General features: G+C 38.7%; 1 protein-coding gene across 5 annotated transcripts in view; it reads right to left on the minus strand.

The window, feature by feature from the left end:
* Positions 1–204: 204 nt before the first annotated feature.
* The window catches only part of MAPK6 (mitogen-activated protein kinase 6), a 31,539-nt gene continuing 16,589 nt past the window's right edge, over positions 205–15,154 (minus strand). For 3 of the 5 annotated variants that reach the window (XM_075506031.1, XM_075506029.1, XM_075506030.1), the window contains exons 2-6: positions 8,286–9,500; positions 7,405–7,549; positions 4,071–4,235; positions 3,217–3,418; positions 205–2,578 (exon numbers count right to left, since the gene is read on the minus strand). In XM_075506031.1, coding sequence (XP_075362146.1) covers positions 1,480–2,578; positions 3,217–3,418; positions 4,071–4,235; positions 7,405–7,549; positions 8,286–8,840 — 2,166 coding nt within the window. In that variant the 5' untranslated portion in view covers positions 8,841–9,500 and the 3' untranslated portion in view covers positions 205–1,479. The remainder of the gene's footprint in view (positions 2,579–3,216; positions 3,419–4,070; positions 4,236–7,404; positions 7,550–8,285; positions 9,501–15,154) is intronic. The other 2 variants (XM_075506033.1, XM_075506032.1) reach the window with 2 other exon arrangements.

A 15,154-nucleotide genomic window follows, 5' to 3' on the forward strand; every position in this document is an offset into this window, starting at 1 on the left:
GTACTTCTGGAGTCTCCTTCCAGGGCGCTGCATCCCCAGCAGCGGCACTTCCAAGGTAGACTGCAAGACAGTTTCTCATGCTTCCTTGAGCACCTTGTATTAGGGAGTGCAGGCAAGCAGGCTTGCCTTCACAGGACAGCCAGCTGCATTACAGTAGCAGCTATTTATCTTTCATTGTACAAAGCATCAAAAAAACAACAGTCATTTTTGCTGGCCATGTTTTTATTTCTTTTTAGTTTTAAACAGGGGAGCCAATGATACATCCAGTATTTCAAAAAATCAGAAGGTAAAACAAATTTTCAGAAGACCGAGATGCTACATGCTATATTTAACCTAATTTTATTCATGCTTGCTTTTGAGGGGGGTTGGGAGTGGGACAGGAATCATTCAGTAAAAACATACAGTAAAAACAAAATGTCTCACCATATAGAACTTTAACCTACAGTAATGTTGTACCTTAATTATTTCCATGCACACAACTAACATTACAAAATTTTTAAAAAATGAACACAATTAAGACTTCTAGGAGCATTTGATAATAAAGCAATTCCTAATTTCTTTTGTAGAGATCAAGCACCTCCAATTACAAATTCCTATACACAGTGAGTGCTTTACTTGAAATGAAAACTAAAAAATAAAAATAAAAAATGTATTGGATAGCCTCAGAATAAGCCGATGTTAATATATATCCAGCTATGTAGGCAATAAAACCATAGTGCTAAACAAAAACTTTTGTCTGAAAAGTAACTCAAAAATTAAGTTGGCTTTCTATAATTACAGAAATATACTTATTTGCTAAAATAAATAAAAGTGCTGCATATTAACACTTCACTATAAAGAATGCATACCAGAACATTTATAAATATTGAATGATTTTCAATAAGAATAGCTACTACAATAATGCTGGCTAAATAGAAGTGCATAATGAGAAGCACTATGGGTGGTTAATGTTTTGCCACATACTGCTGTTACCTTGAGGTAGATAACACATGCGTACCAAATTCTGCATTCATTTCAGTTGCTGCTGGTATCATGTGTCTAAGAAATGTGTACAGTATGAAAAACTCTAAAATATGCATGAATGAAAAAATGTTTTGGGAAAAATAGATATTTTCATGCAATTATGTACAGTCTCACTGTGTAAATTTCAAGGCAAGGTTCTTTTTCTGCAAAACATGGACACTGTTTTACTGAGAGAATGGTTTTTTTTCTCGGTTTAGTGCATTTTTGTTACCTCCTGCATTTTGCATTATTTTGCTCTATTCTTTAATTTTGTGTGCAAACGACATGCCAGTTTAAAAACAAAAGTAACTCATGTATAGAAAGTAATTCTGGATTGTAAAAACAATGGTAAACAGAAAACTACTGAAATCCATACCAAAATTACACCATCTGATTCAAGTAAAAAAATTACTTACACTAGTAATAAAAAAAGACAAACACATCTCATGAATAGAAAAGAAATGTCTGCTGAGTGTTTTAATTTAGATGTTTCAGAATGCTGCTGTACGTTTTGTGGGGAATTTGGGGAGATGATTTCATAGCAGAAGGCGTTAACGAGGCCTGTATTGATTTCAGTGGCGAACCAACAGGGCTGTGAAACTGAGGAATACCTATAGCCTCAAGCTGCTTGTTGAAGAGGAGTTCTCCACTGTTACTGAGAAAGCTCTCTTCTCTTTCCTTCTCCCCAAGCTTCCCCTCTTCTACTGGCTCAGGTTCTAGCATTTCAGCATCTTCTTTCTTACTAAAAAATTTGTCCAAATAACTGGTGTAAGTATTTTCTTTTTCAACTTGTTCATCTTTCCTTACTTCGCAACAAAACTGGTCTATGAGGAAGCACTCCTCCCCACTACTTACAAACTGACTGTCCCAAGAAGTTTGGTACAGAGCTTCTAACTGTGCCAAATTAGCCATTCCTTTCTCCTGCTTCTCTCTGCTTACTGACTTTGATATTAATCCTTTCAACTCTATTTGAGACACTGAGCTATTCAAGTCATTTAATTTATCAACATCAGTAGACTCGTGCTGTAAACTAAGCTGAATGGTTTCTGCTATAAATGAATCAAAGTCAAATCCTTGATTCTTCTCCCTTTCTTTTTCAACAAGTTGCTGTGATGCTTCCTCAAGTGCTATCTGAGCTTTCACCAACCCATTCTTTTCACATTTAGACTTGCCTTTCTTATCAGACTTTTCTTTGCTCTGTTCCTTCCAGTTCGAAAGATCTATAATAAGCTTGGGCTCATAGTAATGGTTAACTTCACTGTCTCGCCAAACTAAATTATCTAGGTATGAAGATGACCTCATTTTGTAATTACAAGTGTGACTACATTCCAGATCACAATACTTGTTTTCATGGTGATCTGAATACTGCCAGCAAGGCTCAGTAGAGAAGTGGGTGTCAAAGGCAGGATCCTCCAGATACTTTTCACGATCTCCATCCAAATATTTGCGAGGATCTACTTGCACTTCTTCCTCATCAGTAACATCAGAAAGAGCCCTTGGATCACGCTGAACTTCATCAGCTTCATAGTTATTATGAATAGGCCAGTCATGGTCTGAAAACTGACTTTCATGGTATCTGTAAAACAATTTCCTAAGTGTTAGCAGCAAAAAACCAGTCTTCTAGCTCCCAAGACAAAGACAGTTAAGTTTAGAAATTCCCTTACAGAATAATGACAATTCAACACAGATAGAGTTTTTCCTCAATCCAATCAGGTACCTCTTCCAGGTTTTTAATTTAATCTGGCATAAAGTAATCCTCATATGCACATCTGAAAGATTTAAGTCCAGAATTATGTACAATAGCTCACTCCATTTACAGAACTCTTCCTTAAAGTGTGTTTAACTGACTTTAAATGACTACTGTACGTCTCTCTACTATTATACGAGCTAAGCATTGGACAAGACGACTATGCTTAAAACTTTCTTCATTTAAAGTTTATTTTTTAGAGAAATATTTTTTGGGGAAAAAAGTAATGGAGAGATTAACTCTAGATTCTAGAGTCCTGAGTGCATCTCAGGAATGCATCACCAAATCCAAGTCAGTCTAATGAATTATAAACCCAATGACAACACACTGCCTATAAGGGAAAAGTTTATTCTCAGGTCAACTTAAGAAGAAACAAACAGAAAAGGAAGTGATGCCCATGAAGCAACATTACTTCAAGCACACAACCATTCAGTTATGCTACATGCCACAGTAAGTGATAAATTTACCTTTCCCAATTATAAATATGGCTGTGACTTTCATCCATCAGCAGAATATCATCAACCTCATCTTCAATGTGAAAAGGATGACTTGAAATAGGCTCATCCGTTGGAAAGGAATAAATGCTCATATAAGGATGGGACAAAGCTTCTTCTGCTGTCAATCGATCCATGGGACTAAATGTCAAAATTTGCTCCAGAAAGTCCAGTGCTGCAGAGAAAGTTATCATTAAATAGGAGAAAAATGACATTTCAGACATCTAGAATTTAAGATAAAGGTGCAGTGCTTTGCTCTAGAGGTGCGCATTTGCTTAAAAGTAGCCACCTGTGAAGTATCAGCTACTGAGACTATACTGCCAAATATGCATTATTCTGTTGCCATAGAAAGGCTAGAAGAGTAGAGGTCAAATCTAAGATCAACAATAATTTAACTTAAAGCAGGAAAAAATAGTAAGAGAGAATGCTTCAAGCTGGATCACTATCCACCAACAGCTATGAGGAAACATTGCTGTCAGTTTGGTTTGGGGACTTTCTTTTAAAAAGATTTGAAAGACAGTTGTTCTATACTGACTCCATTCCAATGTTCCCTTATATTTAGAAGGCCACTGTCTCAAAATAGAGCAATCCAACCAGTCTTCCAGTGCAAACAGGTCCAGCTGAGATTCACAACTCTACTCCAAAGATGACCAAGTAGCTATCATGTAAGCAAATTTTTTATTACAGCAGAAGACAATCCTTCTTCAGAGAACACCCAGATTCTTCTAACTGAAACTTGCTTTTAACAATCACACACATGCATTGTAAAGTTGTTCACTATTTTATGATTTTTAAATACAGGAAGTATTTTTTTCTGAACTACTTACCTTCAGGACTGATGCCTGGAAGCAACTGAGTTAAAGGTTTGTGTGGCTCAGTCATATCATTTCTAATGTAAACTGGAATTACATTGAGAAGCTCCTGACGGTCCTCCTCATGTACAACAGGAATTGATTCTAGAATCAACTGCATCTGTTCAAGTTCATGCGCACCTAAACACCAAGAGAAAATACAAGCTGCCATTTCAACTTCAAACACTTCTGATCCCTGTATGTGAAAGGCATGTCAAAATTTTGTGCTCTGAGCAGCTATTTTCAGTAGAAGACTATTATCTCCTACAACAGAGGAAAGGCTGAAGTTCTAAATTTGAATGATAATAAATCTGAAGAGCTCTCAAAAATGCTGTAGCGTCTGAAGAATTACAGAGCTGCTACACACAGATAACACGACCTAACCATAAGCTTTTGCAAGGATGCTTTCACCACGGATGAGGTACTCTACAGCAACACTCTTATCTTTTTGTTATAGACTATATACTGCAATCCTCCCCTTTCAACTGATCCACCTAATGAATTCAGTATTTGACCTCACTTTGAATTATATGTCCCTTATTAATAAAAACAGTAGTGGTTTAGCTCAGCAAGAGATCTTACAGGCCACAAGTATTTGTATTAATATTCTACTCTGAAACCCTGTATTACTGTCAGGTGGAAGACAAAAATCACCTGCCAGTTCAGCAGTGTAATCTTGTTGGGGGGAGGGGGGGGGAGGGGGAAGAAGTACTGTATTATGATTGAAATTATAGTACACTTTTAGCACTATCTGAAGTTTCCTTGGGTAAAGAACTATAAGGGCCTATACAGCAGGTGAATTTTGAATAATGAGCAGCATCTATATTCAGTACCAGTGTTAAAGTTGGAGCACCCAGAAATACAGCTTGTCTACCTCAATTTATTGTTCAGCTCCAAGAAGCATGTAGCACCCTAGAGATTCAAGTAGGAGATGAAACTGTATAGGATTATTTGCATGCCAGTGTTTCACCAAGCAGCTCTGGGCAATCATCAGCGATACTGACGCATGTGACATTAAATACAAAAATAAGCAGGGCCAGAAAGAGATTGTACCATGTCAAAATCTCTGCGCTATCAGTTTGCTTCAGCAGTTTGCACAACAGTCTGCACTGGACATCCTACTACGTATCTGCCAGATGACTTAAAGAAAAGCCGAGGCAAAGTCACTACAGAAGATCTGACTGAGACCTACATTCCCCAACTGAATCAGTCGTGCCTCGTGTTAACTTATTTGCTGGATTGAAAAAGCTGTTTTGTCCTCCTACTTCAGACTATTACAAATTACTTAATATAATCTATCAGATGTTATACTGTCTGTAATTTGCTGGAAAACAGATTTTACTGTATCATTATTTCATGTCCTACCCATCCTAAAATTAATCAGCTTTCTTTGCACTATAAATGAAATGAGCATTTTAAAATATCTTTTTAGAAGAAAGAATTGCAGGATTGTTTGGAACAGCTGTTGAATTCCTCTGCCTCAACTTCCCTTCCCTCCCTCATCCCAGGTATTCTGCAATTTTAATCTGCATTCTTCCTTCCCATTCCAGTCAGCTTTCCAGACAGCAGGATTCCTAAGGGATGGTTCAGAAGCAGACAGGAAGTTGCAAATTAACCAAATCAAGCCCTCCAAACAACTTTGCAAAAGAATTTTATTCAGATTCTCAGGACAGGCTAACTGTCATATCTCCAACCATTTCCCCTTTTCAAATGCATGACATTAATAAGTCCACTCTTTAAATCAGAAAACTATGGCAGTGCTAAATTATCAGAGGGACACATCCACATCTAAAAATATTTTTCTAGGTATCTGCACAATGTAATTAGGGCATATAAATGAGCCTATAAACTTAGGATTTTGGTTACTAAGACTGAGTTTAAAAAAACAAAAAAAAGTAACTCACTACAGAGATATTAGACCAATAAAAACTTGTGGCAAATACCAATGCTACTCAAAAAAAAGCCAAAATGCTAGCAGTTGCAATCAATCTATGCTGAATGCCGAAATCCACAGACTTTCTCCCACTATTTCATTATTTTCCAGTAGAAGTGCTTGATGCAATGGAAACTTAATAAATCTCTTACCAGCCGAGCGTTTAACACACTGGGGACATTACTCCAATAGTTAGTAACTCAAAGAGTTAGCAACTCACTGCAAGTTAAGAAAAGCTTCTTCGCATATTAATTGCTGATTTCTATAAAATAATGATTTCAAGGTGACAGTACTCCATTAATAGTACTTAATGGGAAGAAGCTCTCAATTTCATTACCTTGACGTACAAAGCTAAGAATTACTGCAGAGGTGTGCTTTTAGTCCACATGTATCTAAAGGAATGTGAACTTTGAAATGCAAGCTCAGTTCTTAGAGGCTTTATCTGTATTACCCCGGTAATTTAGACCAAGAGGAGCAAATCCAAGAGCAAGCTTGAATGAGACAGCTGCTGCTGAGGCCCCAGGGTGCACACAAAATAAGCATTTCAGGGGTTTACTCTAGACTAGCTCATCTGCTCCCATGGACTGAATGCCTATCAGCAGGTGGAGCATACTGGATGATCTCCTACAGTGCAAACGGCAGTTTCATTTTATCTAAAAAGACTCTAGTTTGTGCACTAAGCTAAATCAGCAGTGTGGTACAGGATGGCCATCAAGAGATTTGCTTCAAATATTTGCTCCCAGTCCTAACCAAAGCACTAATGTAGATGCACCCAATGAGATCAGAGCACTGCTTCCTATCTTACCAGAAACATTTGGAGGTTACACATTTCCTTGGTATGCCACACCAAATTTTAAATCTTAAGAGTCCTCCCTATAGCACTGAAACAAAGGTCAGGTCAAAACAGTATGTAGATGACAAAAAAATTGGGCATGGGGAAAAAAGGGCTACCCTCTCATAATTTAATATATAAAGAAGCAAGAAGTGATTATGCATATGATATTCAGGGCATTCATAATCCTCAAATACTCCCTGGACACATCAATTCACTAAAATACATGTATTTAGAACACCTCTTAGGCATCCAATAAATTTAGCTTAACCTAATTACAGACAGATTTACCATATATATGAGTACTAAATTAAATTGTGATATTTATATAAATACACACCGGTATGAGTAACAAAAATTGAAACATCTTCTGCTCTAGAAATACATCAATTTATTGTTTGCTTATATAATTGCACAATAATATAGCATATCCTGATAGTCAATGACTATTGATATTAGCCATGAGAATCAACCTTTCTTAAGGAAGATAATTAAGCAGTACCACTCCTTTTAGGAATATATACGCATATTTTTATTCCACTCACCTGCAAAGAGGGTTTTCCCAGTCAGCATTTCAGCAAAGATGCAACCTGCAGCCCACATGTCAATGGCTTTAGTGTAGTTGTTAGGAGAAAGCAAAAGACGGGGCGATCTGTACCATTTAGTGACCAATCCTTCAGAAAGATGGCCCTAATGAAATTAATTTAAAAAAAGAAAAAAGCTTACTTAGATTTTTAAGAGGTATGTTTTTTTAATTACTTGTTTCTTATTTTTTAATGCACTACTATAAGATTTTTTGGTCTCGAGGTCCTAGGGATAGCACCATCTGCGTCCTACTAAGCCTTTCTACCTTTTAAAATGGAACAGCAATATCTTTATGAGTGAACAGCAACACTATAGAGGTATGACACTATTTATTAGTCAAATGAGGTACTGCAGCAAAACTTTCTTATTTGCAGATGCCAAATAAATGCAGAGATAATAATGAACTCTCTTGTGAATCATCATCTAAACCAGGAAGACAGGACCTCTAAATCGGTCCCAGGAAGTAGCCACACTTGCACACTGTGAATGCACCCCTTATAAACTTATCTAAGGCTTCTATAGTTGTGCCTCTAACTTGCTCTTAATCTCAGGTTCTGTATTCACTGTTAAAAATCTGCTTTTCTGAACACATCTAGTAAAAAAAAAAAAAAAAGTTTTATTTTATGCTTGCAGTAGTTCTATCTGAGACAAAACATGTCATCCAGATCCGTTTCACTCTATTTGCAAGCATTCCAGTTCTACTGTATGATCCCTAACATGATATTCCACTTGCTAACGAGGCCTTCCACAGACTATCTACCTCTGCAAAAGGGAGAAAGATGCTATTTTAAGAAGGCACGGTTGTCAGTGCATCACTTAAATATTCCCACTCTTCACATACCTTGTGGGAATAATGAGGATCCATGATTCGTGCAAGACCAAAGTCACCAATCTTCAGCACCAAGTCTTCAGTATTAATGAAAAGATTAGCTGGTTTGAGATCTCTATGCAGAACATTTGCAGAGTGAATATACTTGAGCCCACGTAGCAGCTGGTACATGAAAAGTCTGGCATGATCTTCCAGTAAAGGGCCTTGCTCTAGCAGATTAGCCAGATCTGTCTCCATGTATTCCTGGACAATGTAAACACAGTTCAATTCTGTAAGGGAGCCCACGTCATCTGTTAACTGGCTTCCACTAGGACCAAGAATTTCAAATACTTTGACAATGTTATCGTGGTCAAGTCTTCTAATAATTTTGATCTCACGTAGAGCATGTTTAACACTCTGGGGATCTGTAAGGACAATTTTCTTGACAGCCACTCTTTTGTCACAGTCATTATCGACAGCAGAAAAAACTAAGCCATTTCCACCACAGCCCAGTGGTTTTAAGTCCATATACCGAGAGCCCAGATCAAAACCATGAATGTTCATGAGACTTTCAAATTTTTCTGCCATTTTTAAATTCTTTACGTTTCTTTTTCCTCAAACTACTAAGCTTCTGTAAACACGCGGAGACACTTCCACTGGTATCTGAAGGAAAGGTCTTACAGAAAGGGAGAAGAAACACTTGGCTTTGACTGCAAGATGGTTTCTTGATACTCTCATTTCATTATGAGCCAGCCAGGCCTGTTGTGTCCCCTTGAATTTAGAGCCCGTAAGCTCTAGAACTCAAACCGAGCATAAGATAGAAAGATTGCAGCATTCATAGTTCAAGAAAGGTGCAGCATTTCTGCAGACATTAAAGAAAATACTCACAAGAAACTCAAACGGAATGAAATGACATACTATGCACTCAGCTCTACTGTGCTAAACTGGTTAACATTTAACAAAAATGTGAATAAATATGCACATAATAGGCTTCTATTAACATCCTCCTCCTCACAGTGCAGATACATTCAGTGTTGGACTGGTCCTGAGCAGCGTCATTCTATGGTGCTGGTAAGCACTATTTCTTCTTTTTCCTTCTTCCTCCTTTTTCTCTCCTTTGTTTACAGTCTAGTTAAACAGGAAACTGGCAGCTCTTGATTTACAAAAGATGCCTTCTGTTAATGATCAGGTGGCTCCAGCTCACCACAATCACAATCAAAGCTACCATCCATTTTACTCCGTGACAACCTGAAAAGGAGAGAAAAACACATCAGTATTCCAGCACGTACAGAAGTCTTCCTCCTCCCCCAACTCCTTAAGTTGTCCTAAGTATACAACTTATTTAGTGTCCAGTTACAAAATAAGAAACCATCACAAAAGCTAAACTAGAAATGACATATACTTTTCATACTTGTGGAGGAAAACTGACAATAATCACCAACCACCATTTCTAAATATATATTGTGAAAGTTTTAGATATAACCTATTGAGAATATAAGGCACACAATGAAAAATCCTACTGAGTCTTAATAAAGAAGGGAATATCACAGAAAACTTGGTAATTCTCCAATACAGCTGTTAAGAAACAAGTCAGAAACAATAACAACCTGTACCTCAGTCACTAAATTTTGGCATAATTCTTTCCACTAAACTTTTACTCAAAGACAAAATCAGAATTTTAACTATTTCACCATAAAAGATAACTGGGTACTGTTCGCATGAAAAGGGTGAGGTTTGTGCACTCCCAGTATTCATTGACTTTCCAGAATATACAGCACACATCCAATGCCACTTCTAAAGCTTAAATCCTTGTGATTTTGGATAAAGTTTACTAACATCTCAAATCATAATTTTGCCTCCATAGATTCATTGTTACAGGAATCATAGGGGTAATTCCTACATATTAGACAAATATTACTTCATCAATTACTTCTATACTTATCCAACCTAGATTACAGAGAAGAACTAACAGCAAGTACATTTTACACAGTAACTGATATATTCTATAACCGTTTCCCCTAACATATGGGCACTTTCAGACATCATTTATTTTTAATAGTCTAATGAACGCAACTACTATTTATGAAAACAAAAGCGGTAATTTTCTCAGTAAGTTTCCCTGTCAGCAGCAGCAGAATGCAGTCATAAAGACCATATGTTGCATTTCTGCACAACATCCTCATTTCTTTTAAAAGCTCAAAGATGCCACAAAGAGAAGAGTCAAAGGTGTACCTTTCGCAGTGTGGGTAAGGTTTGGGCAGTCCCATTACAAGTCACTTGTATGTTCTTCCCAACAACTATAGGTCACATAAAACCACTAAGTATGTCTTCTCTTCGATCTTAGATTAACACATTTCAGCTCTTCACCCAGCTCTCTAAATAAATGTAAAGTTCTCCAAACTATCCCAACACTTTAGAATTAACTGTATGAGTGTTTTCCCTTAAAACTGTGCTAGCACTTCAGTGGGATGACCGGGACCAAGCAAAACAAGTCTCCCCACTCCTAATAGGGCAGCAAAAGCAGCTGACAAATTATTATCATATTCTAAATAATGGCCTCAATTCACTAAAGCAATTAGAATTGCATGCAGGAAAAAAAAAAATAAAGGCAGGCACACTGGCAAACAGAAACAAGACTGTTTCAATGCATTTAAATATCACCATTCCTTAGGCTCAAGCCTGACTGCCACCAAGACACACAGCCCCAGTGCCCTGGCTCGCTCCCTCCTGCCACACACCACCTGCCTCCAGGTATTTGTACAGCCACGTGACAAACGCAGGAAAGAAGAAGGAAACACATGCTATCCTCCTCTGGGTTTTTCTTTTTAAAGAAAGATCACCACATGTAATACTTCTATAAACTGAAAAAGCTTTGAGCTGCCCTCCACTGATGTGGTATAGTACCCTGCCAGAAGGGTGATCTGCAGAGCTTGCTTTACTCAGCACATGTAACTATTGCCTTGAGATTCCTTTCTTCTCATACTGCCAACAGTCCTTATTTTAGACAGTGTTTTCAAGGATTATTATAACCTTAGTACAAACATAATGAGGTAACACTGTTACTTTTCCCAAAACTATCTTGAATTTATATCCGTATTAAGACATCAGTGTGAGGACCCTTCTCATAATACCCATGAATTTACTTAAAGAACAAATATAAAATTTATCCTAGAGTTAATTAGGATAGCATCAGTGACTATCCAACTCTTTGCTCATGATTATAAAAACCAGAAGTCTAGCCTCTTGATTTTTAACTTTTTTTTAAAGCTAAAAATTTTTTCTCATTCACATGCACCATTTTCAGGTTCATTCATTCTGACCTGCTGCTTGTAAAAAAATTTACATCACCCCAGCCCATTTTCCTTTCATTCCCCATCCCCCCCAAAAATTGTTGTGGAAATTCATTTTTGTAGCTTATACTAACACTTTAAATTTCATGTTAACTCAAGGTCCAAGGCCTCTGTTCAAATACCATGCAATAAGCTGTAATTTATATCCTTGGGACCATCTAAAACCAGTTGTATTCTTCACCATAATTAGGCCTATTGTTTCACATTGCTGATGTCTTCAATATGCAGCCATACAGAATCGGTTTGCACCAGCTGGGTGACACATCTGGAACCTCTCTTTTAGCTAGTCCCATTAAACAGCACAGGATCAGGTTTGAAAAGATGCCCATCAGTAGCAAGGAGTAAGATCTGCTGATCTCTTCACCATAACTCAGATCCTACCCCTTACTGCCACAACTACACAAAGGCAGCAGCAGTAGTATTACAACATGAGAGCAGTTATGACATTACCGCTTCAAGGAGAAAGGGAGTTATGGCCCATTTGCTTACTGAAGTAGGAGAGCTAAAATTTTCATTCTGAATCCCTGAAATTATGCATTTTTAATCATCAGATTATACTATATCCTTCCACTAGGTGACCACTAATTGCAACATTTTCAGAAGGTATGTAATGATTTTCAGAATCAGAGCGATTCAGCTAAGAAAACAAATGTTGACAACATAAGCAACCCATTGCAGCCTTCAATTTGACCTGATCCTGCTACAAACTTCCTATGTAACTATGAGCAAATTACTTAATCCCAAAGCCACAAAAAGCAGTGCCCAGCTATCATTCAAAACAGGATCTAGTCCTAGGAAGCTGACCAGGAGGCAGCCTATCTACCAAACAGATACAGTACCTCGTATGAGTATGGTGAGGACAATTAGACATTGTCCTAGCAAAAATGCCCCACTATTAAAACAAATGAAATTAAGACTCAGTCATTGAGAGTGATTGTTTACTACCACTGAAAATTCTACTTTGGAAACATAACAGATGACAATGCTGTAGCAGGTTCACATATCCTTGTCTAACCAAAAAAATACGCTTCTAAACTAACCCCACGCATTAACTACTTTCACACTAAAGATGTACTTCTTTCACTACGCCAGTTCGACCTCTCACCTAAGCGCAGGCCTTTGCTCACACGCTGCAGCCCCTTCGTTGCCATCGCCCGTGAGCTGGCCCCTCGACCAGGGCTGCAGCCCCCAGAGCATCGCTCGCGCCAGGGGCCAGGGAAGCAGCTGAACTAGTTTTCCCATCCACGAGTTAATAGCAAACAGACATTTAGGACAAATAGTCTTGTGGACCAGAAGCAGATAGGAGGGATGGAAAATAAAAAGTTAACCCCAAACTTTCTTTCACTCTGACTAAGAAAATAATTACTTAAAAGGTAATCAACTAGAAGAAATCAAGGCTTTTCTCAAGCCAAAATGAGCTCAAAGTAACAAATTTTCTTCTTTGCATTTTATAGTGATTTTTAACTTTGGAAAATAACAAGGTGGCTTTTTTAAAACACTAATACTTACAAAGAGTGACAGCAACACCCGTTAAGTTTATACATTTTCAGTTTCAATGAAAGTCATAACCATCAGTCCAACCCTCTGTCTTGAAAATACACACTAAATAAACAAAAATGACAAATTCCTCTTCAGTTGTGTGTAACACGCTCTAACCACTTACAACACATGATGGACTATAGTATAAAAAGGGGGTGTTTATCACCCCTATTTGTGCCAAATATGCTATTCACGCAGGCACTGATGTTTTCATTTAGGGTAGCTGTCACCTTTCCAAGACTACCACTTTTTTAAGCGGTACTTTTATTCCTTCCTCCCACAAAGTTTAAAGAGGAAAACACAAAGATACTAGTTTCCTAAGTGGTTTACAACTATGCTTTCAAAACAGATCAGTTCTCAAGAGAGGGCAGCAGAAGTGACCCACAGAAGGGCTGTCATCTTTGAAATTATTCCTAGTGCTGGCAGACATCACTGCACATGACCAGCTTCATGCATTATGCAAGCAGCCCCTTCAATTCGTGCTCAACTTCTGCACGTGGATTTATCACAGTTTTCAGGAAACAGGATGTACACTGAAACACAGTCAAGTATGAGACATTTACTTTTTCAGAAATACATATAAGATGGAAAGATACCAGTTAATTTGATTATGCAGACCACATAATGATCAAATCATTACTCACAAGAGAAAGACCAAGAATGACTAATGACATATTATACAACCTGTTAAGTACTATCCCTTTGACTATAAAAATACGGGGCACAGAAGTATTTTTTTTTAGATCAGCCACGTTGCAGTCAGTAGGCAGAGTGAGTCATCGTCCAGCTCATGAAACTGCCGCTTTTCTAAAGCCTCCTACTTGCTCCCCACACTGTTTAGGGAACTCTGTGCTGGCAGTCAGCAAATGTTACTATTAGTTTATAAATCTTCTGAAGGATCTGTAAAAGCACACAAAAATCCACTGCGTTTTTCTGTATCATAAATAAAAATGGTTCGGTCCTCCCTTCAGATAATTCAATGAAAATTAAACACTGAAGAAGCCTACCATCAACTAACCACAGCCTTCTGCACCTCGGCAGATCTGCTACCGTCTGCTGTTCCACTGAACAGTTAACCAGTCAAGAGTGAATTAAAGATAACGACCGCACAAGCCAGGGCTGAGCCTGAGCAAGAGGTTGAAATGAAAGTTCCCATTTTAGCTTTACAGCGCACATTTTCTGAACCTGATTGCCAAACTAAAATCTACCCCTATTTTAAGCCACCACTTTCTGGAATTTGTAACTGGTTTATAAACATATCATGTTATCACAATATTATTTTTATATACACACGCACTCTTATATAAATATTCATATATATATATATACATAAAAAAATAAAAAAAGCTTGTTGGCAAAGCGCTTTTATCAACATTTGCACTGGCCATACGACAACACGCCAACCACCGCTTCTTTTTCTACGACACAATTAACTTAGCCATTGTCAGGCTGATCCAAAATGGCACTGAATTCACCAGAGAAAGAGATACTCATCACGCAGAAGCCAAGCGTGTGCATCCTGCCTGCCTAGCCAGGGGTACCTGTTCTTCCAAATTCCAAAACTCGAGCAGCCTCTCTTCAAGCTGTTTTCATCGGGTGTTTCAAGCTGCTTATGAGAACTATTAAGTCACTTTTCCCACAAAAGGTGCTCGAGGTTACAGGGCAGCCTGCGGGCGCCCTGGCAGCGGGAGCGAGCAGTACCTGTCCCCATGTCTCCCGGCACAGCGGCCGGAGAGCGGCGCCGAATCCCCCGCGAGGAGCCGCCGGCGAGGCCCCGCCGGCACCGGATTCAGCACCAAAACTTCCTCAGACTTCGGAGAGGCCGGGCTCCCCCCGCGCCGGCCAGGCCGCCGCCAGCCCACAGCTGTCCCGGCGAAGGACGTCCTTCCTCCCGCCGTCCCTCCGGCACGAGCCAGGTTCGCCCGCAAGCGTCGCTCCTTTCCCGCGCACCCCCTCCAGACACCGGCGACCGCTCAGGCAGAGGGGACCCACCCCCGCCATGCCCCCGGCCGT

Source organism: Mycteria americana, chromosome 6 (genome assembly GCF_035582795.1).
Source record: "Mycteria americana isolate JAX WOST 10 ecotype Jacksonville Zoo and Gardens chromosome 6, USCA_MyAme_1.0, whole genome shotgun sequence".
NCBI lineage: Eukaryota > Metazoa > Chordata > Aves > Ciconiiformes > Ciconiidae > Mycteria > Mycteria americana.